Source organism: Chiloscyllium plagiosum, unplaced genomic scaffold (genome assembly GCF_037043375.1).
Source record: "Chiloscyllium plagiosum isolate Xiang-an unplaced genomic scaffold, Cpla_swu_hap1 HiC_scaffold_3, whole genome shotgun sequence".
NCBI lineage: Eukaryota > Metazoa > Chordata > Chondrichthyes > Orectolobiformes > Hemiscylliidae > Chiloscyllium > Chiloscyllium plagiosum.
Window position 1 is genome coordinate 37575715 of NW_028270141.1, and position 26130 is coordinate 37601844.

The window sequence follows — 26130 nt, forward strand, 5'->3', positions numbered from 1 at the left end:
CAGGTTACCAGTGTCTTTTTTTTAAGTGCTCAGTTAAGGGCAATAGTGTTCCACACACTTCTTATTTTAAAGTCGATCTCACGGGTTTTGCATGTTTCCGAGAAAAGTGGTGTTGGTAGAGAGGGTTGCAGAAGTGAGGGAGGCAGAGTCAGGGACGTGGAATGGGATAGCAAAGAGCTGAGCAGCAGCAAAGAGACAGGACCAGTGAGGAAGGGACCAGCAGAGATATGGGTGGGGCTACCAGCAGCAATGATCGGGCACCAGCAGAGACATGGAATGTCAATGAAAGGAGTCGAACATCAAGCAGGGGGCAGCAGAGAGCTGCAAGTCCAGAAGGGACGTCACTCAGAAAAAAACAGGGTGTACAGCCAATTGCCATGTGCTTGATACACAGCAGCATAAAGGCAGACCTAGATTACTACATGAGGCAGTGGCAGCAGATACCTGCAGCCTGCTGAGAGCTGATCAGCTCTTTGTTGGACCTGGTGACCAGGTATCACCAGTTAATGAAAAAGCCATCACCATCTTCAAGTCATATCCACTGAATGGACCTCAACCTCTGCAGATCCAGGATTTCCCACAGAGAATAAGGGCAATTGGCTTCCCACAAGGGCAAAACATCATTGACCACATTCATACAACAATTTGGATACCCCAGATCAGCGAGGAATATTCATCCACAAAGACATCCACTCCATCAATGTACGTCTTACGAATAAGCATAATATTATTCCAGAGATATGTGTTCCAGCTTCCTGGAGAGCAGCCTTGGCAGTGCCCTGTTCACTTCCCTTTGAAACATAGTCATTGGAGCCCAACAGCATGGCACTGAATGTCAAAATAGCATCAATATCTTCCCGGGCACAACCAAATTGCGCCCCATGAATGCACAGAGTAACAGCCTTCAGGTCCACCATAATGAGCATTGTACTCTGCACAATACTGCATCAGACAGCAAGACATTGGCAGTGGAGAAACAGAGAAGGAGCGGATAGATTGCTGGTTAGTGAGAGTGTGAGAGATAATAATGAGTTAGCGAGGGATCAGGAATGGGGGGGTCAGTGAGGGTTCAAGAATAGGGTGGGGTCAGTAAGGGGTCAGAAATGGAGGGGTCAGTGAGGGATCAGGAATAGGGGTGGTCAGTGAGGGATCAGGAATGGGGAAGGCAGTGAGGGTTCAGGAATGGGGGGGATCAGTGAGGGTTCAGAAATTGAGGGGAGTCAGTGAGGGTTCAGGAAAGGGGAAGGCAGTGAGGGATCAGGCATGGGGAAGACAGTGAGGGTTCAGGAATGGGGAAGGCAGTGACGGTTCAGGAATGGTGGTGGTCAGTGAGGGATCAGGAATGGGGGTGGTCAGTGAGGGATCAGGAATGGGGAAGGCAGTGAGGGATCAGGAATAGGCAGGAGTCAGTAAAGGTTCAGGAATGGGGGTACGGTCAGTGAGGGATCAGGAATAGGCAGGAGTCAGTAAAGGTTCAGGAATGGGGGTATGGTCAGTGAGGGATCAGGAATAGGGGGAATCAGTGAGGGTTCAGGAATGAGGGGGTTAGTGAAGGTTCAGAAATGGGGGGGATCAGTGATGGTTCAGGAATGGGGGAGAGTCAATGAGGGATCAGGAATGGGGGTAGGGTCAGTGAGGGATCAATAATGGGGGGGTCAGTGAGGGGTCAGGAATGGGGGTAGGGTCAGTGAGGTATCTGGAATGGGGGAGAGTCAGTGAGGGATCAGGAATAGGGGTAATCAGTGAGGGTTCAGGAAGGAGAGAGTTTGCAAAGGTTCAGAAATGGGGGTATCGGTGACGGATCAGAAATGAGGGAGAGTCAGTGAGGGATCAGGAATGGGGGTGGTCAGTGAGGGATCAGGAATGGGTGTGGGGTAAGTGAGGGATCAGGAATGGGGTAGGGTCAGTGAGGGATCAGGAATAGGGGATCCGGGATGGATCAGGAATAGGGGTGAGGTCAGTGAGGGATCAGAAATGGGGGTTTCAGTGAGGGATCAGGAATGGGGGTGGGGTCAGTGAGGGATCAGGAATGGGTGTGGGGTAAGTGAGGGATCAGGAATGGGGGTAGGGTCAGTGAGGAGTCAGGAATGGGGATCAGGGATGGTTCAGGAATAGGGGTGAGGTCAGTGAGGGATCAGGAATGGGGGTAGGGTCAGTGAGGGATCAGGCATGGGAGTAGAATCAGTGAGGGATCAGGAATGGAGGGGGTCAGCGATGGATCAGGGAAGGGGGGAGAGGCGGTGAGGGATCAGGAATGGGGGTACGGTCAGTGAGGGATCAGAAATGGTGGGGATCAGTGAGGTTTCACGAATGGGGCGGGGTCAGTGAGACAGGGAGGGATTGTAAATTGAGAGTTCAGTGAGATGGCTTACAATATCTCCATAAACATAGAAACTGCTGTAACAATTGTCAGAAAAGAACTTTCCATTCCATTTTCTAAAATTAGGGCAGCCTTCTATTGAAAATACAAAGAGGCTTTTGAATTGATTTGCCTGCTGTCTAGTGAAATATCTAATGTGCATTCACTTTATTAAAATCCCTTTATTCGGAAACTATAAGAGTGCATACATGAGCCAGGTTATTATAAACCAAGCACTTTGCAGTGGCTGGATTTGGCAAGATGGCATGCTTTGGCAGCACACGGAAATAAGAATTAATTTTTGTATCACATACCAATTATCAATCACTTCAAATGACTTTGTGTCTGTCTCTCAGCAAGAATAGGCTGCCATCTTTTCTGCGTCTCTGGAATGCTCTCGTAAATTCTGAAGAACATCTGGAAGCATTTTGTTCATTATAAAATGTCACTGCGGTTATTAACATTTTTGCAGCTTATTTAAAAAGCTGTTCTTTAAAATTTTGTTTTGCTGTGAAAAGTTCTCTTATCACCACTGGCAAATGCCAATAAAGTTATTCATTATAATTAGCATTCAGTTTTTGTTTTCTACATGGAGCTCTAAAAAACATTGTGGAGAGTGTACCACAAAATAATTAGGAACATGTTATTTGTTGCAAGCTACCAGACCTCACCCTTATATTTACTGAACTCGAACCATTGATTTCCAAGTGCACTTTAAATTGCTGGGGTTCTTTCTACATTCAGTGCGACTCTTTATGGCTGCAATGTGTGCGATTTGAAATGAGAATTCATTCCTTGCATCCATTGTAATATTAGGACAAAATGCTATGCATCTGAAAATATATTTAACATATCCAAGAAGAGTCAAGGATAGGAAATTGTAAATAGAGTCCTAGCGGCATAGAGATGTACAGCATGGAAACAGACCCTTTGGTCCAACCCATCCATGCTGATCAGATATCCCAACCCAATCTAGTCCCATCTGCCAGCACCCGGCCAATATCCCTCCAAACCCTTCCTATTCATATACCCATCCAAATGCCTCTTAAATGTTGCAATTGTACCAGCCTCCACCACTTTCTCTGGCAGCTCATTCCATACCCGTACCACCCTCTGCGTGAAAATGTTGCCCCTTTCATGTCTTTTATATCTTTCCCCTCTCACCCTAAACTTATGCCCTCTAGTTCTGGACTCCCCAACCCCAGGAAAAAGACTTTGTCTATTTTCCCTATCCACGCCCCGCATGATTTTGTAAACCTCTATAAGGTCACCCCTCAGCCTCCGATGCTCCAGGGAAAACAGCCCCAGCCTGTTCAGCCTCTCCCTATAGCTCAAATCCTCCAACCCTGGCAACATCCTTGTGAATCCTTTCTGAACCCTTTCAAGTTTCACAACATCTTTCCGATAGGAAGGAGACCAGAATTGCACGCAATATTCCAACAGTGGCCTAACCAATGTCCCGTACAGCTGCAACATGACCTCCCAACTCCTGTACTCAATACTGGCATCGTTAATCTTCTCATTTCTATTAAGTAACAGCTTTTGGAATTTCACTGTACCTCCAATACACCATCTGATGTATATTTCTGAAAATTCAGGAAATAAATTAACTTTGTACTCTTTATTAATTCAGCAGAGGCTGAGGGGAGACTTGATAGAAGTCTATAAATTATGAGATGCCTAGATAGGATTGACCATCAGAATCATTTACCAGACTTGAAATATCTAATAGTAGGGGGCACGCATTTAAGGTGAGGGGGAAAGTTCAAAGGAGATGTGAGGGGCATGTTTTATACATAGAAAGTGGTAGGAGTCTAAACACACTACCAGAGGTGATGGTGGAGGTAGACACAATAGGGGTGTTTCGGCAACTTTTAAATAAGGACATAAATATACAATGAATACAGGAATATTGACCAAGGGCAAGCAGAACAGATTAGTTTAATTTGTTGTCCAGTTCGACACAACATGGTGGACCGAAGGGTCCGTTCCTGCGCTGTTCTGTTCTTTGTTCTATGGTCTACATTCTAATTCCAGTAGCTATTTCAAATTAGTAAAGTATAATTTTTTCACTGGTATAATTTAGAAGCGATTTCTGGATTAGAATAACAGGATCAGGCCATTTGGCCCATCAGGTTTCAACCAATGTTGTTCTTCACATGAATCCTCTGATCTAATCCCATTTCCTATAATGATAATTTGCAAGATTGCTGTCAGAGTCCCCTCTTTTTCTTTGCTTTCTTCTTTCTGAAGTGTAAACTGACAGGGTCAACTGACAATTTGATCTTAACTTTGAATAACTTCTTTAAAATCATGTCACATTTGAATGTTAACCTTCACTAGTTGTTTTAATTCTTCTCTGGGGATCCCAAAATCTTGAAGTCAGCCTTCTCTGATATTTGAGGGAAGATGACTTAGTCAAGAGTTCTTTGTCATTTTTTCACTCTCCATTGTCTTCCCTTGTGTGTGTTTAGAATGTGAAAAATCATGCTGGGATTGACTGATTGACCAATTGATTACCCTTCCTTTTGTGGCTCTGAGATGGTGGTAGTAGATCTTCAGGTATTCCATGCTTTTGACATCAGCCATCCCTAATGTACCTACAGAAAATCACTCCAGTGCTCTTTGCACTAAGTTTGTCTCGCACACAGTGTGCTGAGTTAAGTAGAGACCACTAGAGAATGGTGGAGCAGAACGGGTAGGGGCCAGAGGAATCAGAAAGGAGTATCCACAACTGACTCCTGGCACCAGGGAAACTATTGCCAATCAAACTGGAGCCCAACATAGGGAATCCTCCCTGACAGCAGGAGAATGCCAATTAGGCTCATAAATGAAACATTTTAAGGCATCTAACCCAAAACCTAACAGAATTTAGTGGTGGCTCAGGGATTTAACAAGCTCCCAGAGGCTGCCTATTAAACCCTGTGGAGGCCCATGCTGGGCCAGTAAAGTGCCCAACTGGATTTAAATTGGATCAGACATTCCGCACAGAAACAATGCAGGGCTCCCATAATTTCCCACCTGTTTGGTTGCAGGGAGGGGTGGAGTTCTGTAGTATTGGAGCAAAATGTTGGACTGTCCTTTTCTACATTTGTTACTCATTACAACTTTCATTTTCAAATGAATCAATTTCGCAATTTCAAATTTGATGTAATCCATTAACCCAAGGAATCACTGCCTTTGTTATACACCAGTTTATTTTTCCTGCTGTATATTTGATTTGTTGTTTTACCATCTGTCATCTAACTATTTCCCACTACTGTTCTGTGCACCATTTTCCTCAATAATTAATCTGGGCCACAATCTTTTTGACTTTATTATTCTGTCTATTCCAGTGAAGTGTTTTTCTTATCATTGTGTCCACAGTTGCTACTATGTTCTCTGATGCTTAGATTTCCCAGTTGCTCTATTTCATTATCTATGAACCATATTAGAATGGTGTATCATTCTTTGTTACAGCAACAGAAAATTGCATTCAAAATGGTTCTGAATGCATTTCAAATAAATATCATCCTTGCCAACACACACTTTGCACCATCCCATCCTTCTGCAATCCAAAATATTTCTGGAAATTTTTTTAAAAATCTTTGATAATTTATCCACAAGATAAATCCTCAATTTCCTTTTGACAAATTATACCATACTGCAGACTCTTGTATACAGTAGCAGTGTCCCTGCCCGTAGGCCAGAAAATCTGGGTTCAAGTCCCACCTGCTCCAAAGTCATGTCCAAAAAAGTTAATTCAAGATACTTCATAATGTGCTAACTTTTACACTTTGTAAGCTATATCCAAGGACCTTTGATTTGGATGAAAATTTGCTCTTTAGATCCTAATGGATTTATGTTATGATGTTGCATCTCATTAATATTGCCATCCCCTGGTCCCTCAAGCAAACCTTTCTCAAAGTCTTACCCTGACTCCTTTTCCATTACTTGACTCCATCTTCTGCTAACACCACCAGCCCCCACTCCCACCTCCACCAATGATTCCTGGATGTGGATTTTAACCATTCCTCCCAAACAAGAAGCCATTTTGTTGTGTCAAATCATATTGTAACAACTGAAGGTGAAAGTGCATCAGCATCTTCTTAACGACCAATAAAAGGCCTTCCCACTTCCATTTAATTTTGAAAAATTAAGAGAATTAAATCCCTTTAGTTTACAAAATGGGATAGGTTCACAAGTTGAGATTCTGTATTTCAGTCAGATGAGTACAATATATTGTCCAAAGCAGCATTGCATTCCAATGAGAAAGTTCAAAAGAAATGGTTTCTCAAATGTTTAATGAGCATGTATATTCCTCATATTCCTTATTCGGGAATGGGCAGTAATTTATCTTGTCAGATTTCCTTGCAGCGTCTTGGAATGATCTAGTGAGCACAAAATTAATCATTGTTCTGGCCGAATCGACAATCTTTAAATTAATTCTCAGGGTTTAAAAATGACATAAAATACTGCAGACCAGAATAAAAATGACCACCTGAGCAACACTGAATTTGGATGAAATCGAGGATGTGATTGCATTGCAATTCCTTGGTTTCTCAATTTTCAGTTCTATTGATTTCAATAAAACTTATGAATAATGAAAAGATAGAAATAACTTCAATGAAAAGATGTTACTGTCTCTGTAGATTACGGATTAGAAAATTCTTTACCTGAAAAAACATATATTTGGGATCCTTTCTATTCACTTTAATTGTTACATAGATAGATAAGTTAAGATAAAGGAGTTTATCCACACATACCCTCGAACTGGAATGTTGCCATCTTTCGCTGAACTGATAACTTCCTCAAACCGTTGCATACTTTCCTCAATGGAACAATTTGTGTTCACCTGACTGAACGTTTCAGAGGCTGCTCCAAAAATGGCCACTTCTTTTGCTCCTGCTGCAATCTGAAAGAAAATAATGACCATATGGCATGTAATAAATGGAATACAAAAAAAAACATAAGAAACTGGGATAGGTTATATGATCCATAAGACCTGCAACACTAATCAGTAAGATGTACACCAGCTCTACCCTGCCAAACTCTTCCCACTTCCTTACTGCCCAATAATCTATTGATTTCAATTTTGAATTTGCCCATCAGTGGAACCCCTGGAGTAGGAAAATCACAGACTCTCAGTCTTCTGAAGCAAAGCAGAATAAATCTGCACAAAATATTCAGGTATGAACTCATGAAAGCTCTGCACACCTTCAACAACACATCCTTCCTCTTACACTGCACTTACCTTGCAATAAAGGCAGATGCACCATTTTGCTTCCTAATTTATTGCTACACGTGCATTTTAACTTCCAATGATTCACGTGCAAGGATACCCAATTTCACCTGAAGGCCAGCATTTAGTAATACCTTAAAAATTCTGCTTTTCTACAACACAATGTATTTTTATAGAGCATCTTTAATGTGGTGATACATTGCAAGACCCTTCACAGACACATTCAAAAACAAAGAATGATAACAAGCCTCACAAGGAGATATTGGGGGTCAGATGAAGACAATTTTGGTCAATGAGGTAGGTTTGAGGATGTGTCTTAAAGGAAAAAAGTGAAGTAGGGAGGTATAGGTTAGGGATTTCCAGAGCTTGGAGTCCATGCAACCAAGGCATGGCCACCAATGGTAGGATTGGAAAAGCACAAGAGGCCAGAATTAAAGGAACTCAGATATTTCAACAGCTAGGAGCAAACTACTGCAGATGCTGGAATCTTTACTGAAAACAAAAAAATGCTGGTGATCACAGCAGCATCCATGGAGAGAAACTAAGCAAACGTTTCATGTGGAGACTCAAAATGTTAGCTTGCTTTCTCTCCATGGATACTAATTCATCCACTGTGATCTCCAGCATTTTGTTTTGTTTTTAATATCTCAGAGGCTTGTGGATTTTGGAGCAAATTACAGATTTAAGGAGGGGTGAGGCCATGGAGGGATTTAAAAGAAGGATGGTCATTTTAAAATCATGGTGTTTCCTAACCAGGAGGCAAAATAGGTCAGTGGGCACAGGGATGATGGTAAAATGGGACTTGCTGAGAATTGAGACATGGACAGAAGAAACTTAAATGACCGCATGTTTACAAAAATTTGAGGGTGACTAGCTAAGTGTATGTTTGATCAGTCAAGTCTAAAGGCAATGATAGGGGCATTGGTTCAGAGGCATGGATGTTGGATAGCTCTATCAATAAATTTATAACATAATTAAGTTGCCATCTTCAACATTACATTCTTCAGTGATTGCGAATGCACTTTTCTGTTGACCAAAGCACTTTGATTTTGGAAAAACATTTCACTCATTCCCAATGACAAAGCTGTCTATAAAGTACATTGTCCTGTCAATAATCATCATTAAAATGAAGCATATTCCTCTCCTCAGAGCAACAAGCTCTTGATTACTTGCCCAATTCTTAATCAGCTTTATTTTATCGCTATGGGCAGAACAATTCTATGGATCACCATTTTACATGTTTTTCAGGCATGAAAAAGTAAATTGCTCAAAGTATTTCTTCCCAATTAAAATTAGTCCCATTCTTTACAGTAAATTAGCTGTAGGAACTGTTACAACATAGGGTAAACACTCCTGCTTAATTTACAGCAGCAACACAGAAAAGATTTATCCCGTGCCATAATCTGTGAAAATTCGAGAGGCCAAGAACTACTTAAAATAAAAATTAACAACTTTATTTCTTAAAGTATAACAGAGAATAATTAACTAACAATGATTTACAACTCCTTCCTCTAATCTATCTTTTACCTTCACTTTTATAATACTGGTCGGCTAAAACTCCCGATTAAGATTTACAAGACAAAACCAGGCAGCCTTTGGTTCTTCTCTGGGTTCTTGTCTTCTTTTCTTCTTCTTGGGGATCCTGCTGCACAGGTTACTAATTGATAAAGGTACCTTTGAGAGAGCTATTTTTCAGGCAGCTTCTACATGCTGGCTTGGCAATTCTCTTCCCAATTATTCAATTTTCCCAGTCTTATACCCCCAAAGCATCGGATTGTCTCATTGGCTTTTAAGATAGTCAATCTACTAAATTCAAACCTGATTGGAAATTGGTCTTTATTATTTGGGTATAATTTAAACTGATTGGCCTAATTCAAATCTGTTTTTGTCTCCAGGCAACCAGCTACACTAACTGCTGGACCAAAAGGTTACATTATATATTTTTTTCAGAACACTTGGTGCTGTCAGGTAGTTCTGTTGCTTTTAGCTCTCTTAAAGGTACAATACGCACACAACTTCATTACAGAGCATATGAAGAGGTTAGATAATGGAATGGAATAAATGACATAGAGGAGAGTGCATACCAATCTAACAATACATTCGAAGTTGTGAGTCTCTGTGGAAATGTCCAAAATATAGCACATAGAATGGACAATGAAAATTCTAATTGAGCAATATTTTATTTTGTTCAATTTAGTGTCATTTTAAAATGAATTTAACTTGATTTTTTTTCAATGCCAGAAAGAAAATAATTTGTAAAAAGGTCCTCAAATATGCATACTTGAACTACAGGAGAGTGTTCACTCTGAGCAGACAGAGCGTATCCTAGAGAACCTTTCTGTTAAATGGAAAATATAAAACATTTGAGCAACCATGACAAATAAGTTGTCCTAATAAGTCATTTTTACTGATATGATTTTCCTGTCTCAAATCTTCACAATTTCAAAACCATCAACTCACAGTCGAAACTAATTCAAGAATTCTTCCCTCAACTTTACTGAACTTTTCCACATGATGTAGTGCACTCTCTAGTTCATAGCTTAATGTCCAATTTTACCTTTAATCATAATGCCTGGGAGAAATGGGACTGTGGGTTTTGTGTCTTCTGGAAGCTTAGAACAAGCATAATCAGCATTACTACTGGCAGAATCTGAGTTGGAATCCATTTGCATCAGGGGTGTATCTTTTAACATCAATGCAGAACATTTTCAGTGGAGCAACCAACAATGCACATCGACCAATCCTTAACACTCAAATCATAATTTTCTAATCTTTAACACAAAATGAGGGCAGATATTGTGATTTTTCAATCGTCACTCCAGGGAGAAGAACCCAATATTGGCAGTAAATTGTTGCAAAATTAATTCCTTTGTCTGGATCTTCAAAGAGCTTAAAATAACATGTAAGCCAGGTTCTTTCTACCTGAAGTTTCTATCTTTGCATGGTAGATTTTGTTAAATCTATTGAGGTCTTCCTTAAGTTTGCCTGTTCAAATGGTTTCATTTTATCACTAACATTGATGTTAAACTAATAGGCCAGTTGTTATCTGCTACTGTTTTCTGAGCCTTTTAAAACAGTATTATTAGATTTGGATGTTACTAATCCCATTGAACTGCATGCACTTAACAATAATCATGCAATGAGAACCAGTGCCTCACAAAAATTCTCCTTGTTATAAAAGATAGAAAGATCCCAAACTCAGTCTTGCCAGGTATAGAAACAGGTGATCCCATCTTGCATTCCAATGGCTGTGGTAAATTAACTCTCAACAACATGAGGTTCAGGAAGAAAAGAAATATTCAACCAAAGCTCCAAGTTTCCTCTATTTTGTTCTTAGTAAACTGGAGGCCATCTAAAACTCTGCTGCCCAATGTCTTAACTCACAGCAAGTCACTGTGCTCTCTGATTCACACTGGTGCCTGATCAAGAAATAGCTTGAATTTAAAATTCCTGTTGTTTAGAAATCCTACCAAACCCATACCCTTCCCTATCTCTATCTCTGTTAACCGTTTTAACTCCACAAGGCTCCAGGATACCTGAACTCCTCTAATTCTGGCATCTTATCTGTCCTCAATTGTAATTGCTGCACCATTAGTTACCGGGCCTTCAGTTGCCTCAGTTTCCAGGTCTTAAGCACTGGAAGTCCCTCCAAAAACTGCTCTGCTTTGCTTTTCTCTTTAATGCACTTCTTAAAACCCAACCCTTTGGCCAAAAATTTGGCCATCTGACTTAATATCTCACTCTGTGGCCTAGTGACATAATATCATGTGCAGTGCCATAGGACAATTAATTATGTTAAAAGGTGCTACATAAATACAAGCTGTTGTTGCTACCTTTATTTGTCCTACCTTTAGCTGTCAGTAAATTCAGAATTATGGTTCCTATGTACGAACACAAATCCTCTTCTTGCTAGCTTTCTCTATAAAATATACAGATGTGTGACACTTATTCTAACTCTCTTTCAATCCAAACAATTTACACAGCATAATGATTTCATGGAAATAATCTTCTGTTTCTTTCTCTTATTTATCTTTCCTTCATGTCTACCTGCTTTCTTTCAACTCTTTTTTTTCTGTCTATTCACTTTGATTTACCTCATGACCTTACTGCTTTGCTTAGCTCCATTGGCCAGATGGCTAGGTTGCAATGCAAAGTAACATCACCTGCATGACTTCAACTCCTGCACCAGCTGAGATTACCCTCAGGGAAAGTCCTTCTCAACCTGTTCCCTCGCTTAAGGTATGGTGACCACAACCTTATCCCTGTATTTCCCATAACTATTCCATCTAGCCTACACATCCCTGCACACTACGGGCAATTTAGCATGGCCAATCCATCTAAACTGCACATCTTTAGACCATGGGAGGAAACGGAAGCACCAGGAGGAAACCCATGCAGATATGAGAAGAATGTGCAGGAACAGAGTATAAGTTTGACATTCCAACAATATCCCTCCACCGAACCTAAACTCTGTTACAAGTAGCCTATGTGCATCTTTGGGCTTTGGAAATGCAAAAAGAATATTCGATTTTTACACTTTGAAACATTTTTGAAAATGCTGCAAGTAGCAGGAATAGACAGGCAGGAGGTTGGATGAACACAGCAAACCAGGCAGCATCAGGAGGAACAGAAGTCAACATTTCAGGTGTAACCCTTCTTCAGGACTAGGGCTGGTTGTAGGGGGAGTTGCACGTAAAGGGCGGGGTGTGGGGGAAGGGTGATGAAGTGAGGATAGGTGAAGACAGGTAGAGGGTCAGTGGGAGGAATGAATCCGATTGATGGCAGGGAGGAGTGGAAGGGAGGAGGAGGGGCTGGGAAGAAGGTCGGGGGTTGGGGAGGGAGGTTATTTGAAATTGGAGAACTCAATGCTCAGTCCTCCAGGCTGTAGGGTGCTTAAATGTTGTTCCTCCAATAGGGACTGTGGTTTGTTTTGGCAATGGAAGAGACCAAGGATGGTCATGTTGGAAAGGAAGTGGGGAGGGGAATTAAAATGGGCAGTGACTGAGAGGTCCAGTCAGCCCCTGCGGGCCCGGCTGAGCTGCTCGGTGAACCGTTCCCTAAGTTTACGTTCGGTCTCCCCGATGTAGAGAAGACCACATTAAGAGCACCTGATGCAGTAAACTAGGTTAGAAGAGAGGCAGGTGAATCTCTGTCTCACCTGGAAGGACTGTTTGGGGCCCTGGATGGAGGTGACGGCGGTGGTGAACTAGCAGATTTGCATCTTTTCTAGTTGCAAGGGAAGATACATGGGGGTTCAGTGGTGGGGGTGGCGTGAACCAAGGACTGTTGGAGGGAACGGTCCTTGTGGAAGGCAGAGAGGGATGGAGAGGGAATGATGTTTTTGGTGGTGGGGTCTAGCTGGAGTTGGTGGAAGTGTTTGAGGATGATGCATTGGCTGCAGAGACTGGTGGGGTGGTAGATGAGGACAAGGAGGACTCTGTCTTTATTGCATTGGGGGGATTTAGAGCAGTGGAACAGGGAATGGAGGTGGTGCAGCGGAGGCTCTGTCTGGATGACAGGGGAAGGAAAAGCACATTGTTCAAAATAGGTGGACATCTGGGATGCTCGCAAGTGGAATGTCTGCTTATCCAAGCAGATGCAGCAGAGGCGGAGGAATTGGGAGAATGGGACGGAGTTCTTGCAAAATACTGGGTGGGAGGAGGTGTAGTCCAGGCAGTTATGGGAGTCTGTGGGTTTGTAGTGAACATTCATCTGGAGACTGTCGCTGGAGATGGAAAGGATGAAGTCAAGAAAGGGAAGGGAGGTGTCCTAGATGGACCAAATCAATTTGAGGGCGGGATGGAAGTTGTTGGAGAAGTCAATGAACTGCTCCAGTTCAGCCTGGGTGCAGGACGCTGCACTAATGCAGTCATTGATGTAACGGTGGAAGAGTTGGGACACAGTGTCTGGGTAGGTACTGAAGAGGGAAGAGCAGTATTAGAAAATTATAACCAGAATAATGGTATAAGATATACTTTTACCACAATTTCAAAGTACTTATAACATCAGTAACATTCAGAAATACACTCACAGCGTCATGAAAGCCGTGGAGATTTGGTGTTAATACAGGATAACGTACTTGTGGGAATTTCTTTATTCCTTGCATGACTTCTGTGTGATCTGCCAACTGACAAAAGTAAGTGCACAAAATGCACAATGTTATTAATTTGTTCTTCTCAAATACTCAGTGATATGAATAGATACAAAAAGACAGTTGATAAGATTTCACGAGGATAACTGTTAGCAAACATGTAAAACTCTTGAGGTAGATAAGGAGTTGGTGAGGAGCTAGAAAATAGACATAATGGATGTTACTTCATTTGACAGGAGATGACAAATGATATCTCCCAGAAATTGTAGCTTTTCACTACAACTGACTTCGATGATGGCACAACCACCATGGTAAATTACAGAACAGATTTAGTAACTCATCTGATGCTTGTAAGGCCTGTGAGTCATCAACAGCAGCAGAATTGTATTCAACCACAATCTGTGAATTCATGGCCAGGCATCTACACCCTCTCCACCATTACCAACAAGCTGGGAAATCAATCAGGTTCAATTGATGGTGCAGGTGGGCATGCTACACGCAGCATCAGGAATAACCAGAAGTGAGGTGTCAGCCTGGTAAAGATACAATGCAGAATTACTTGCACATCAAGTAACTTAAATAGTATACAATAGATAGAGCTAAGTGATAACACAATCAATGCATCAGATTTAAGCTCTGCAGTCTTATCCAACTACAAATGTTGGTGGACAATTAATCAACTTACTGGAGGAGGAGGGCCTACAAATATTGCCATCCTCAACGTTTAATGGAGTGGGAGGAAGTGGGTGGGTTGCAGCCTATATATCAAGGCAAGGCTGAACTTTTTGCAACAATCTTCTGCCAGATATACCAACTGAATGATCTAGCTTGGCCACCTCCCAGTTCCCTAAGGTCACCAATATCAGTGTTCAGCTAATTTTGTTTACACCACATGTTATGGAATGTTAAGGGGTGATAGTTGGAATTTCCTTCATTGGAAATGGTCATTGCCTGATGCTTAAATTATGCAAATGTTAGTTGCCACCCATCAGCCCAAGCCTGAATGTTTTCCAGGTCTTTCTGCATTTGGACACTGTGTCTTCACTATCTGGGGAGTTGGAAACGATGCTGAACATCATGCAATCATAATTTAATATCCCACTCTGACCTTATAATGGAGTGGGGTACATTCAAAAAGCAACTGAAAATATTTGGGTATAGGATACTATAGTAATGATTTCATTTAATTCATTCATAGGATTTGGGTGCCATTGGCTAGGCCTGCATTTATTGCTCATCAATTATTGATCAGAGGGCCATTAAGAGTCAAACACCTTGCTATGGGTCTGGTGTCAGATGTAGGCCAGACCAGGTAAGGATGACAGATTTCCTTTCCTAAGGCATATTAGTGAAGCAGATGGCCTCTTTTCTTCTAAATGGTTATTTGGTTATTATTAGACTCTTCATTATAGATTTGTTTTAATTCAAATTCCACAATCTGCCAAGACAGGATTCAAACCCCAATCCCCAGGACATTACTCGAGTTTCTGGATTAATATTCTGGTGATAACAAGAGCAGGCCACTGTCTGCTAGCATGCAGTGATGTCCTATGGCTGGGATGATTAATCTGACAACCACAACTATTGTTCTCCGTGCTTGGTACAACTTCAACCAATGAAGAGCTTTTCCTTGATTGTCTTTCTCCCTCAAATTGGCTTAAGACTCGACTTGTGAGACTGAGGACCTCAGGAGGATGCTGAGATAGATTGTCCACTCAGTATCGCCGGCTGAAGGTGGATGCAAATACTTCAGCCTCCTCTTCTGCACTAATATACAGGGCTTTCTAACATGAAAGCTGACGGTCTTTGTAAAACTTACCACCTCCAATGAGTTGCTTAATTCTCAACCACTATTCATGATTGGATGTGACAGGACAACAGAATTTTGATATGATGCACTGGTTGTAGAATCTCTTAGCACTGTCTACAGCATGCTGGTTGTGTTATTTGCTTTGCAAGTGGTCCCGTCACCAAGTTGAGAACTCATTTGTAGATGTGCCTGTTGCTGTTCTTGGAATCCCTGCCCAAAGTCTTCACTGAACCAGAGTTCATTCCCTGGCTCAATGGTAATGGTAGAGTGAGGGATATACCAAGGGAAGAGGTTACAGATTGTGTTTGAATGCAATACTGTTGCTGCTGATGGCCTACAACACCTCATGAATACCTTAGTTTTGATGATCTGTTCAAAATCCATCCCACCTAGCAGTGCCACACAACATAATGGAGGGGATACTCATATGAAGGTGGGATTTTGTCTCCACAAGGATTATGAAATGATCACTCTTACTGTCATGGACAGATGCATCTGGAGCAAGCAGGCTGGTAAGGATGAGGCCAAGTATGTTATAGAGTCGTAGAGTCATAGAGATGAACAGCACGGAAACAGACCCTTCGGTCCAACTCATCCATGTCGACCAAATATCCCAACCCAATCTAATCCCACCTGCCAGCACCTGGCTCATATCCCTCCAAATCCTTCCTATTCATATACCCATCCAGATGCCTTTTAAATGTTGCAATTGTACCAGCTTCCACCATTTCCTCTGGCAGCTCATTCCATACACATATCACCCTCTGCATGAAAGAATTGCCCCTTAGAAGTCTTTCCCCTCTCCCCCTAAACCTATACCCTCTAGTTCTGGAGTCTGCCACCCCAGGGAAAAGACTTTGTCTATTTATCCTATCCATGCCCCTCATGATTTTATAAACCTCTATAAGGTCACTCCTCAGCCTCCAATGCTCCAGGGAAAACATCCCTAGCCTATACAATCTCTCTCTATGGCTCAAATCCTCCAACCCTGGCAACATCCTTGTAAATCTTTTATGAACCCTTTCAAGTTTTACAACATCTTTCCGATAGGAAGGAGACCAGAATTGCACGCAATATTCCAATAGTGGCCTAACCGATGTCTTATACAGCAACAACATGACCTCCCAACTCCTGTCCTCAATACTCTGACCAATAAAGGAAAGCATACCAAACATCTTCTTCACTATCCTATCTACCTGCGACTCCACTTTCAAGGAGCTATGAACCTACACTGCAAGGTCTCTTTGTTCAGCAACACTCTCAAGGACCTTACCATTAAGTGTATAATTCCTGCTAAGATTTGCTTTCCCAAAATGCAGCACCTCACATTTATCTAAATTAAACTCCATCTGCCACTTCGCAGCCTATTGGCCTACCTGATCAAGATCCTGCTGTACTCTGAGGTAATCTTCTTCACTGTCCACTACACCTCCAATTTTGGTGTCATCAGCAAACTTACTAACTATACCTCTTCTTCCCTCGTGTTGGTTTCCTCAGCATATACTGCAGACCCAGTCTAACAGCTATGTCCCATAGAGGTTGGCTAGCTCCATCAGTATTGGCACTGCCATGCCACTCTTGGTGGTGATCATTGAAATTCCCATCCAGAGTACATCATGTGCCCTTGTCACCCTTAGTGTTCAACATGGAAGTGATTCATCAGCCAAAAAGGAGCAGTCAGTAGTTATGAGCAGTATGTTTGATCTGATGCATGAGATTTCATGTGGTCCAGAGTCAATGTTGAGGACTTTTAGGGCAACTTCTTCCTGACTGCATATCACTGTGCTGCCACCTCTGCTGGGCCTGTCCTGTTGCTGGGATTGTAAACAGGGATGGTCTGCTTCATTGCAAGATATTGATTCTATGTCTATGACTTTGTCAGGCTGTTGCATGCTTAGTCTCTAGAACAGCTCTCCAAATTTTGACACAAGCCTCCAAGTGATAAGAAGGAAATCTTTACAGGATTAACTGGGTGTTACCTCCCATGAGTTAGGAGTCTTCTTTCACATACACATACTTCATCCACATTCTTCCTTTCCTGACCTGAATTTTCCTCCATCAACTTGCACACATTTCTGGTAATTGTCCTGACATAGCTTTTTTTTTAAGCACAGCAAGTCCTTTAATCTCAGAGGTCCTGATCCTCCATCAAAAGAATTTTCTAATTATTCTTTCCTGTGCCAGTGGTCAGAAATGTAATCCTTCACTTTCTGTTTTCATGGACCATTCCAGCTGTTCCCTCCCCTTAAAAAAACTTTCACCTCAGAGCTCAATCTTTGTTGTAAGTAAAGTTGTCAATGATTCTAATGATCATAGTCCCCTCAGATAAGTAAATACATAGCTGAACAAAGAACACTACAGCACAGGAACAGGCCCTTTGGCCCTCTGAACATGCATTGACACATTTTGCCCATCCATACTAAAACTGTCTTTACTTACAGGATCCTATTCCCTTCCCATTCATGTATTTGTCCAGGTTGATCCAATCAGTGATGCCCACATAGCTTCTTGAATGCTACTATTTTGGTGGCTTCCACCACCTCCTCTGGCAGCACATTCCAGGCACTCACCACACTTTATGTGAAAAACGTTCCTCACACATCTCTTTCAAACATGCCCCCTCACACCTTGAACTTGTGTCCCCCAGTAATTGACCCCTCCACCCTGGGAAAAAGCCTCACAACTTTCCACTTTAACCATGCCATTCACAATCTTAGAAGCTTCTATCAGATCGCCCCCTCAACCTCCTGCGTTCCAGGGAAACCAAGCCCAGTCTATCCAAATGTTCTTCATAGCTAAAATCCCCCAAAGCAGGCAACATCCTGGTGAACCTTTTTTGTACCCTTTCCAAAGTATCCACATCCTTCAGGTAGGGTGGTGACCAGAGCTGCTAGATAAACAGCTAGATAAAATTGGAAATGTTAGCATTGGACTGCGGAACGTGGGGATTTGCTCTCATTGAGACTGTCCCAGATGATCCAAATCAATGTCAAGTAACTGGAGAAGGTGGGACTCATCTCATTTGAGCAGAAGTGGACATGTTGGAAGATTGAATAGAGGTGTCCAAGATTAGGAGAGGGTGTTGATCAAGCACATAGCGGGGAGTGCTCCTGTTCAGTAATGACAGCAGACCGATTTCAGTTTACTAAAAAACGTCCAAAGAGAAGGTAAGCAGGATTTTATCTTTGCTCAGTGAGTTGTGATCTAGAATAAAATGCCTGAGAGGGATCTGTCTAAAAGGAATGGGATACATACATGAAAAGGAGAAATTTGCAAGGTTGCAGGGAAATGGCGGTGGGGGATTGGCCTAAACAGACATCTGACAGAGATTGAGCACAAAAACAATAGGTCAAATCATTTCCGTCTGTTCTGTATTATTCCATTCACTGACTCTAGCTGTAACATTTTTAATCTGCCAGAGGGAAAAATCAGTAATACTGGGATTGAAGTACACAAGACAAGCCAGGGCAGTGCGTACAATTTGCCAATTTTACTGGATTTCCTTTGAGGTCAGAATTTCAATCCAGTTACCATCCCTTATATTACCAAAGGTAAAAAGGTTCATGTGGCTGATGGGACTGGACCTTTATCCTTTAACCTTTCTTTCCTTGACTCTGCAAGGTTCTTTCTAACCCCATGCTACACAGTCCTCTTCCTGCACCTGTCTCTTTCTAGTTGCTGTGCCTATGTTGTGGCCTAGCAGTATGGCCACTGGCTAATAATCTAGAGGTCCTGGCTAATGAGCTGGGGACCTGCATTCAAATCCAATAAAAATATGGAATTAAAAAGTGACCACTGTCAACTGTAAAATCCCGTCTGGTTCACCAGTGTCCTTCAGGGAAGGAAATCTGCCATCTGTCTCGTCCATGTGAAATTCTAGATCCACAGCAGCGTGATTAATTCTTAACTGTATTCTAGATAATTAGGAGGAGAAAGTGAGGTCTGCAGATGCTGGAGATCAGAGATGGAAATGTGTTGCTGGAAAAGCGCAGCAGGTCAGGCAGCATCTAGGGAACAGGAGAATCGACGTTTCGGGCATTAGCCCGAAGAAGGGCTAATGCCCGAAACGTCGATTCTCCTGTTCCCTAGATGCTGCCTGACCTGCTGCGCTTTTCCAGCAACACATTTCCATCTCATTCTAGATAATTAGGGACAGGCAATAAATGTTGACCCAGTCAGTGATGCCCATATCACATGAGAGAATAAAAGAAAATTAATCACCCCCAACTTATCACACACTCACACTCCACATCACTGAATCTGAAACAGATTTAGAAAGAGAGAATTCTACAAGTGCAGTCATCCTGCACAGTTTCACTTTTCACAGATTCCTACATTTTCAGATTCTTTTCCTGTGCTGACGTTTCCAATTCTTAATTCAACTACATATGTCCAGTGCCAACCAAATTGTCCTTAATACTCCATACTACTTGATTAGTATGCTTGGCCTGAGCAGTCAACCGACTTATTGAATGCTATTCTGGCTGAATTCCCTCTAGTTTGTTTTGAATTCCTTTCTGAAGTTTGGTGGCAACAGAAGCAGAAGAAATCCTTGTATATTTGTTCAAATTTCAGTCCCATTGCTTTGGCTGGACAGCATCTGGATTTTAATTTGGGCTTGAGTAGGGAAGTTTGTTGTGAATTTCTCACTAAGTGACGGAGGTCATATGCAGTCATACGAACAATGCTTCTCGGGTCATACCTCACCTACCTCAGACTCCTCTGCCTGTTCATTCCAGAGACACACTCAAAACTCCCTTGCTGTGGTTTACCTGTTTGCCAGTCTTCCCTTCCTTGGCTCTTCAATCCTATCTCGTGTTCTACTCCTGTAACCTTGCAAGTTAATTTTCTCCAAGTGCCCAATCAAGTTCCTTTTGAAATCATTCAATATCTCTACTTCTACCCCCTCGACACAGCAAGTTCAAGGCTGTTACCACTTACTACATTAAAACAAGTTATTCCTCATATCACCCACATCTTTTGTCCAAATCTATGTCATCCTGTCCTTGTACTATCAGCTTTAAGGCAGCTTTTTGTTATCCATCTTACCTAATCTTGTGCACATCCAAAAATTCACACTACTATTTCTAGTTAGTATGAATTACTAGAGACTTGACATTAATATGGTGTGCAGATGAGGAGTTATTTTCAACTTCAGTAGCTGTGTAACAATGTATGGGTGCAGAAAAACCTCTGGTCCCTTATTCCCTCTCGTCATTATGTTCGTCTGATTTTAACCTGAACTTGAAACCTGGCTTGCTGTAAAGTCTTTGAAGCTGCTTGATGGGCTTGCTTTCTTGTTGGCTGCTCTTGCAAACTTTGAAAAATGTTTCAATGACTTCATTGATTCACTTGGTGATGTTTCAGGCTGCAGCTGGGTAACTTTTCCTGTGGGATCCTTTAGTCAATACATTTTTACTACTGATTGATATATTACCTGACCAGTGGTTCAATAGCCAGTCAACAGTTTGTCAGTTTGAAGTTACTTGCTAGGAGATATGAAAATATACTGTACATACTGTAAATGCAATATGTAGGTTGACTTTTGAAGCCTCAAACAATCCTTTCAAAGAAAAGGGGGCTGTGTTATTAGCTAAATAGACAGTGTGAATTACTTACTTTGAAATGATACATAACAAAGAATATAACAATGATAGTTTATATTAAATTAATCTAGCATGGCTTTTGAATAAAATTATTCTACAAAGATACATTTAACGCCATTCAAAATATTTTAAAACCCTCCAAATTCATCATTTCGGGCATACCATCTAGAGCTTGCTACATTCACTCTGACTTTGGCTGTGATGTCATCATAAGGATCCCAGTCCAAATCAAATGTGGTGCTTTTGGTTTCACAATTATCCTTCGCAACAAATCAACTTCCTTTCCAGCCATTCAATTCCATATGCTACATTATTTGAAAAATCATGTGAAGGTTTGTGCACCAATAGCATTGCAAGATTTGATGATCAAACCACACAAAAGACTTAGTGAGCCAGCATGCTTGCTTGCTCATGAAGGTCCTATCCTCTGTCAATCATCCAACTATTCCATTCAGCATAGACGTCAGCCTTGAATGGCTAATCAAGGCACACATCCAAATGTTGAACTTTACACATTAGACCTGCAGATATAACAGCAATGTGAGTGTTATGTCTTCACAGGCACCTCTTAATCCCATTGATGTTATGGGATTGGAACATATTCCACATGACTGAGCTGCATTCTTTTCCATGTACCAGCACCATGCCTATTCCACACATTATTGATTCATAATGCTATCCTCATTGGTAGAAATGAACAAATGCATTTTCAATGTGGCTTGATATTTGAAACGTAACACAGATTGTTCCATCACCCATGCAGGCCTGTACCACCATGAATTTTGATTTCTCATATCCAATGTTTTTCACAGGAACATTTGTGAACCTTCCCACTCCATTGCTTGGCTGCAGGGCATATCAAAATTAGGGCCCTTTCATCCATGTGACCATTGTGAATAATACTGTCTGAAGATGAGCTGCTGGAAAGTGGTTACTTGGCATCTAGATATTTAAGTGGTTTCTTTTCATTCAATAAGGAAGCTACACCAACTAGCTGTTTCTCTGGCTGCCTGACCTACTGTGCTTTTCAGTGCCACACTCTGGCTCAGGGTTTGATTTGGCCCACTTCACTGCACAGGTATTTCTATTGATGAAATTATGTCTCTGACAATGTCCAAGAGTCCATTCCAGATCAGGCCAGTGGCTGTTTCTCATGGTGCATTTGATGTTGAGGTTCTGCTTCAGGGCAAGTTCCTTCTTCCAAAAGTCAGATCGAGTTTAGATTGACAACAGCATCAAGGGTTATTGGGGGCATACAAGAATGTGGAATTCAGGACACAGACAGCTTATGATCTTATTGAATAGCAGAGCTTGAGGAACGGGATGGGCTACTCCTGCTTCTCATTCTTGTGCTTTTGTATTTTCATACTGGTTCTTCACTGACAGCAAATTCCCTTGCTACAGCACTATCATTTGGTGAATTAGTACATGTTGTGACTTTAGCTTTAAACCAGCTTCATATTTCATGTGTATTGTTGGAAGACCCACCTCTCTCAGTCATTCACCACATGCTCTGTGTGGGCTTGTCTTAAACTGCCCTGTTACAATCTCAGTCGAGACTTATTAAAAAAAAGCAATAAATCCCAGTTACTTACTGAAACAATGAAGCCACAAGACTCAATGATTTAAAACAAGGACTTTTCAGGAAACAGGTGTCAAATAAAGCGCATCTTGAATACTATCCAAGGTAACAACTCATTCTTAACATAGAAGCGACATATATTATAATGTGGAGGTGCTGGTTTTGGACTGGGGTGAACAAAGTCAGAGGTCACATGGCACCAGGTGACTTGATGAATGAACAGCACTCCGAAAGCTTGTGATTTCAAAGAAGCCTGTTGGACTATAACCTGGTGTTGTGTGACTTCCAACATATATTAAACATGAATTACCAGGAAAACTTCAGTTGATTATAAACTACAAATTACAAATGAAATAGAAGATACAACTAAGACAACTCCTATGAACTGGTTCAGTCATCCACCCAGGCGAAAGTGAGGACTGCAGATGCTGGAGAAAAGGGTGGCGCTGGAGAAGCACAGCAGGTCAGGCAGCATCCGAGGAGCAGGAGAGTTGATGTTTCAGGCATAAGCGCTTCATCAGGAATGTTGATGAAGAACTTATGCCTGAAATATCAACTCTCCTGCTCCTCAGATGCTGTCTGACCTGCTGTGTTTTATCAGCGCCACACTTTTCAAGTCAGTCATCCACTCAGCTTACATGCAACACAAAGACCTTTAAAACTCTGTCTTCCTTCCAAAATATTTGAGAATTTAGCCTAAACCCTGGCTGTCAACAGCTCACAACAACCTATTCCTTATGGGCTGGTCTATACCAAAAATAATCTCAACTGCAGATCCTGCACAACTCTGCGAACGTTGACCTGAATTGTGTAGATCCATCAATGATACCTTCAAGCAACAGTAACAACTGCAGTAACTATATATTTGCTTACTCCCATCATTTGGATCTATCATCCATCAGCTTCAGCCTACCTGTACTGCAGCACTGGGAGCATCACCTGAGTTCTGATGGTTATGTGTCCTTGCATTGTATATACCAACTTTTGAAACCTTAAAAAGTCCTTCCAGAAAAGAAAAGGGAACATGTGATATACATTGAGTATACAATGTGAAGTATTTATTTTGAAATGGTTACCACCTACATAAGAAAGAAAATAACATTGATACTCTATACTAAATCAATCCAGCACGGTTTGCTGAAGGAATTTATTCTACAAAGATAGCTTTAAACCCACATTTTAAAAGCCACTCTCAATTTCAGTCTTAGATTCCTTAGAAACCTGGAAGGATCATTTTCCTTTCTCAGTTTCCTTTCTGAGTTTCCATTTTCAATTAGAATTGGTCTTATAGAATACAAGCTTTGAAATCCTGGCTTCTATCACACTGCATATCCCACAATGCAGCTGTGTCACCTGCTTGACCCCTTGCTCATAGCTATGTCAAGTCAAACAGGCACTTGTGAAATATTGAGCCCAATAACTAACGTCAGTAAAGCATATTGTAGACAAAAAGCATGAGTCAACCTATATGCTCACTAAATACAAATCATAATTTTAGAGACTGAATAAACAGGGTCATCACATATGCTGGGTTGATCCAATCCATGGTAAGACTGTGATATTTCTATTAAGAGGTCATTGTATTTGAATCTAACAGATAGGATTTGGTCAACAAGTTATCCAAATACTCTGAGTATTGTTATTCTATATATAACATAATTTATTTAAAGCCATGTTATCCGAAGTGAAAAAGTAGATTAAAGTTATTTATCATTCAATATAGTGTATAGTTGCAATACTTGCTCCTATATTGTATGTAAGAAAGTAAACAAACTTACAAGGATTGTAGGCATGGCCCCTTTCATTTTGAAAAATCAAATAGCTAGGAGTTTTGCCCTATAACTTGCATGAACCTGGACATCTCCAAACTATTAAAAGTCACATTTTTTTAAAGTATTAATGAAGAAAACTGGAATGGTGTTGAAATCTAATATATGTGATGTGAACTAAAACAGATGATTCCCAATCCTTTCAGAATGTGTGAAGTGTTTTTGTAAGCAGGAATATGGTTCTCGTTAAGCCAAAGACTAAAATAAATCCCAGATCAGTTCACAAGCAATTTCCTATTAAATGTGCAATTTATAAATACGGCAAAAAGTAAACATTGTGTAAAGAGAGGGAAGTCTGGTATACCTGAGCTAAGATGAGTAAATGGCTAAAGATGATGGATGTCTAAAATAATTATCATTAAATATGTGTATGGTTTATATACTTACACAACAAAATATTACTGGGAAACCTATATATTATGGAGTTTACAGAAAGACGAAGGAGAAGATTACTACAATTTTAGAGATGTCAACTTTTTTTAATTGCAAAAAATATACTTTATTCATAAAAAATCTCTTTGTATATATACATTGTCAGAAAAGCATTTTGGTTCTGAACAGTTGCTTATCAAGTAAATAAACAAAACAAGGAACTTTGACTTTGTCCACAAAACCAAAGACCTCTCTTCTACATGCTGTCCTAATATTTAGACATTTCAGGCTGGGAGAGTCCGATAACTGATTAGACTCCCATTTGCCTTCAGCAGGAAGACCTCAGATAGTGGCCTTTCCTAACAGCATCTTGGCGACAGCTTCCCCAGGCTTTAAGTGCATCGTTTAGCACGTAGTCCTGGACCGTGACATGTACAAGTCTGCAACACTCAATTGAAGTCAACTCCTTGCTCTGGAAGACCAACACGTTTCAGGCAGACCAAACAGTGTCATAGAATATAGAACATAGAAAAGTACAGCACAGAACAGGCCATTTGGCCCATGGTGTTGTGCTAAGGGTTAATCCTAATGTAAAATAAAATAACTTAACCTACATACCCCTCAACTCACAGCTATCCATGTGCATGTCCAGCAGTCGCTTAAATGTCCCTAATGACTCTGCCTCCACCATCACCGCTGGCAACGCATTCCATGCATTCACAACTCTCTGTGTAAAGCACCTTCCTCTGACATCTCCTCTATATCTTTCTCTTAATATCTTAAAACTATGACCCCTTGTACCAGTCAATCCTGCCCTGGGGAAAAGTCTCTAGCTATTGAATCTATCCATTCCTCTCATTATCTTGCATACCTCGATCAGTCACCCCTCTTCCTCCTTCTCTCCAGAGAGAAAAGTCCAAGCTTATTCAAGCTCTCTTCGTAAGGCAAGCCCTCCAGTCCAGGCAGCCTCCTGGTAAACCTTCTTTGTACCCTCTCCAAAGCCTCTGTATCTTTCCTATAGTAGCGTGACCAGAACTGGACATAACATTCCAAGTGTGGTCTCACCAGGGACTAGTAGAGCTGTAGCAAAACCTCACGGCTCTTAAACTCGATCCCCCTGTTAATAAAAGCCAAAACACCATATGCTTTCTTAACAACCCTATCCACTTGGGTGGCAACTTTCAGGGATCTATGTACTTGCATACCCAGATCCCTCTGTTCCTCCACACTGCCACGAATCCTGTCTTTAATCCTATATTC

At 41.3% G+C, this 26130-nt stretch overlaps 1 protein-coding gene across 3 annotated transcripts in view; it reads right to left on the reverse strand.

Annotated features, from left to right (window-relative positions):
• The window catches only part of hmgcll1 (3-hydroxymethyl-3-methylglutaryl-CoA lyase like 1), a 103734-nt gene that overhangs the window by 65701 nt on the left and 11903 nt on the right, over window positions 1-26130 (reverse strand). For 2 of the 3 annotated variants that reach the window (XM_043679339.2, XM_043679331.2), the window contains exons 4-5: window positions 13612-13707; window positions 7105-7253 (exon numbers count right to left, since the gene is read on the reverse strand). In XM_043679339.2, coding sequence (XP_043535274.1) covers window positions 7105-7253; window positions 13612-13707 — 245 coding nt within the window. The remainder of the gene's footprint in view (window positions 1-7104; window positions 7254-13611; window positions 13708-26130) is intronic. The other variant, XM_087978461.1, reaches the window with a different exon arrangement.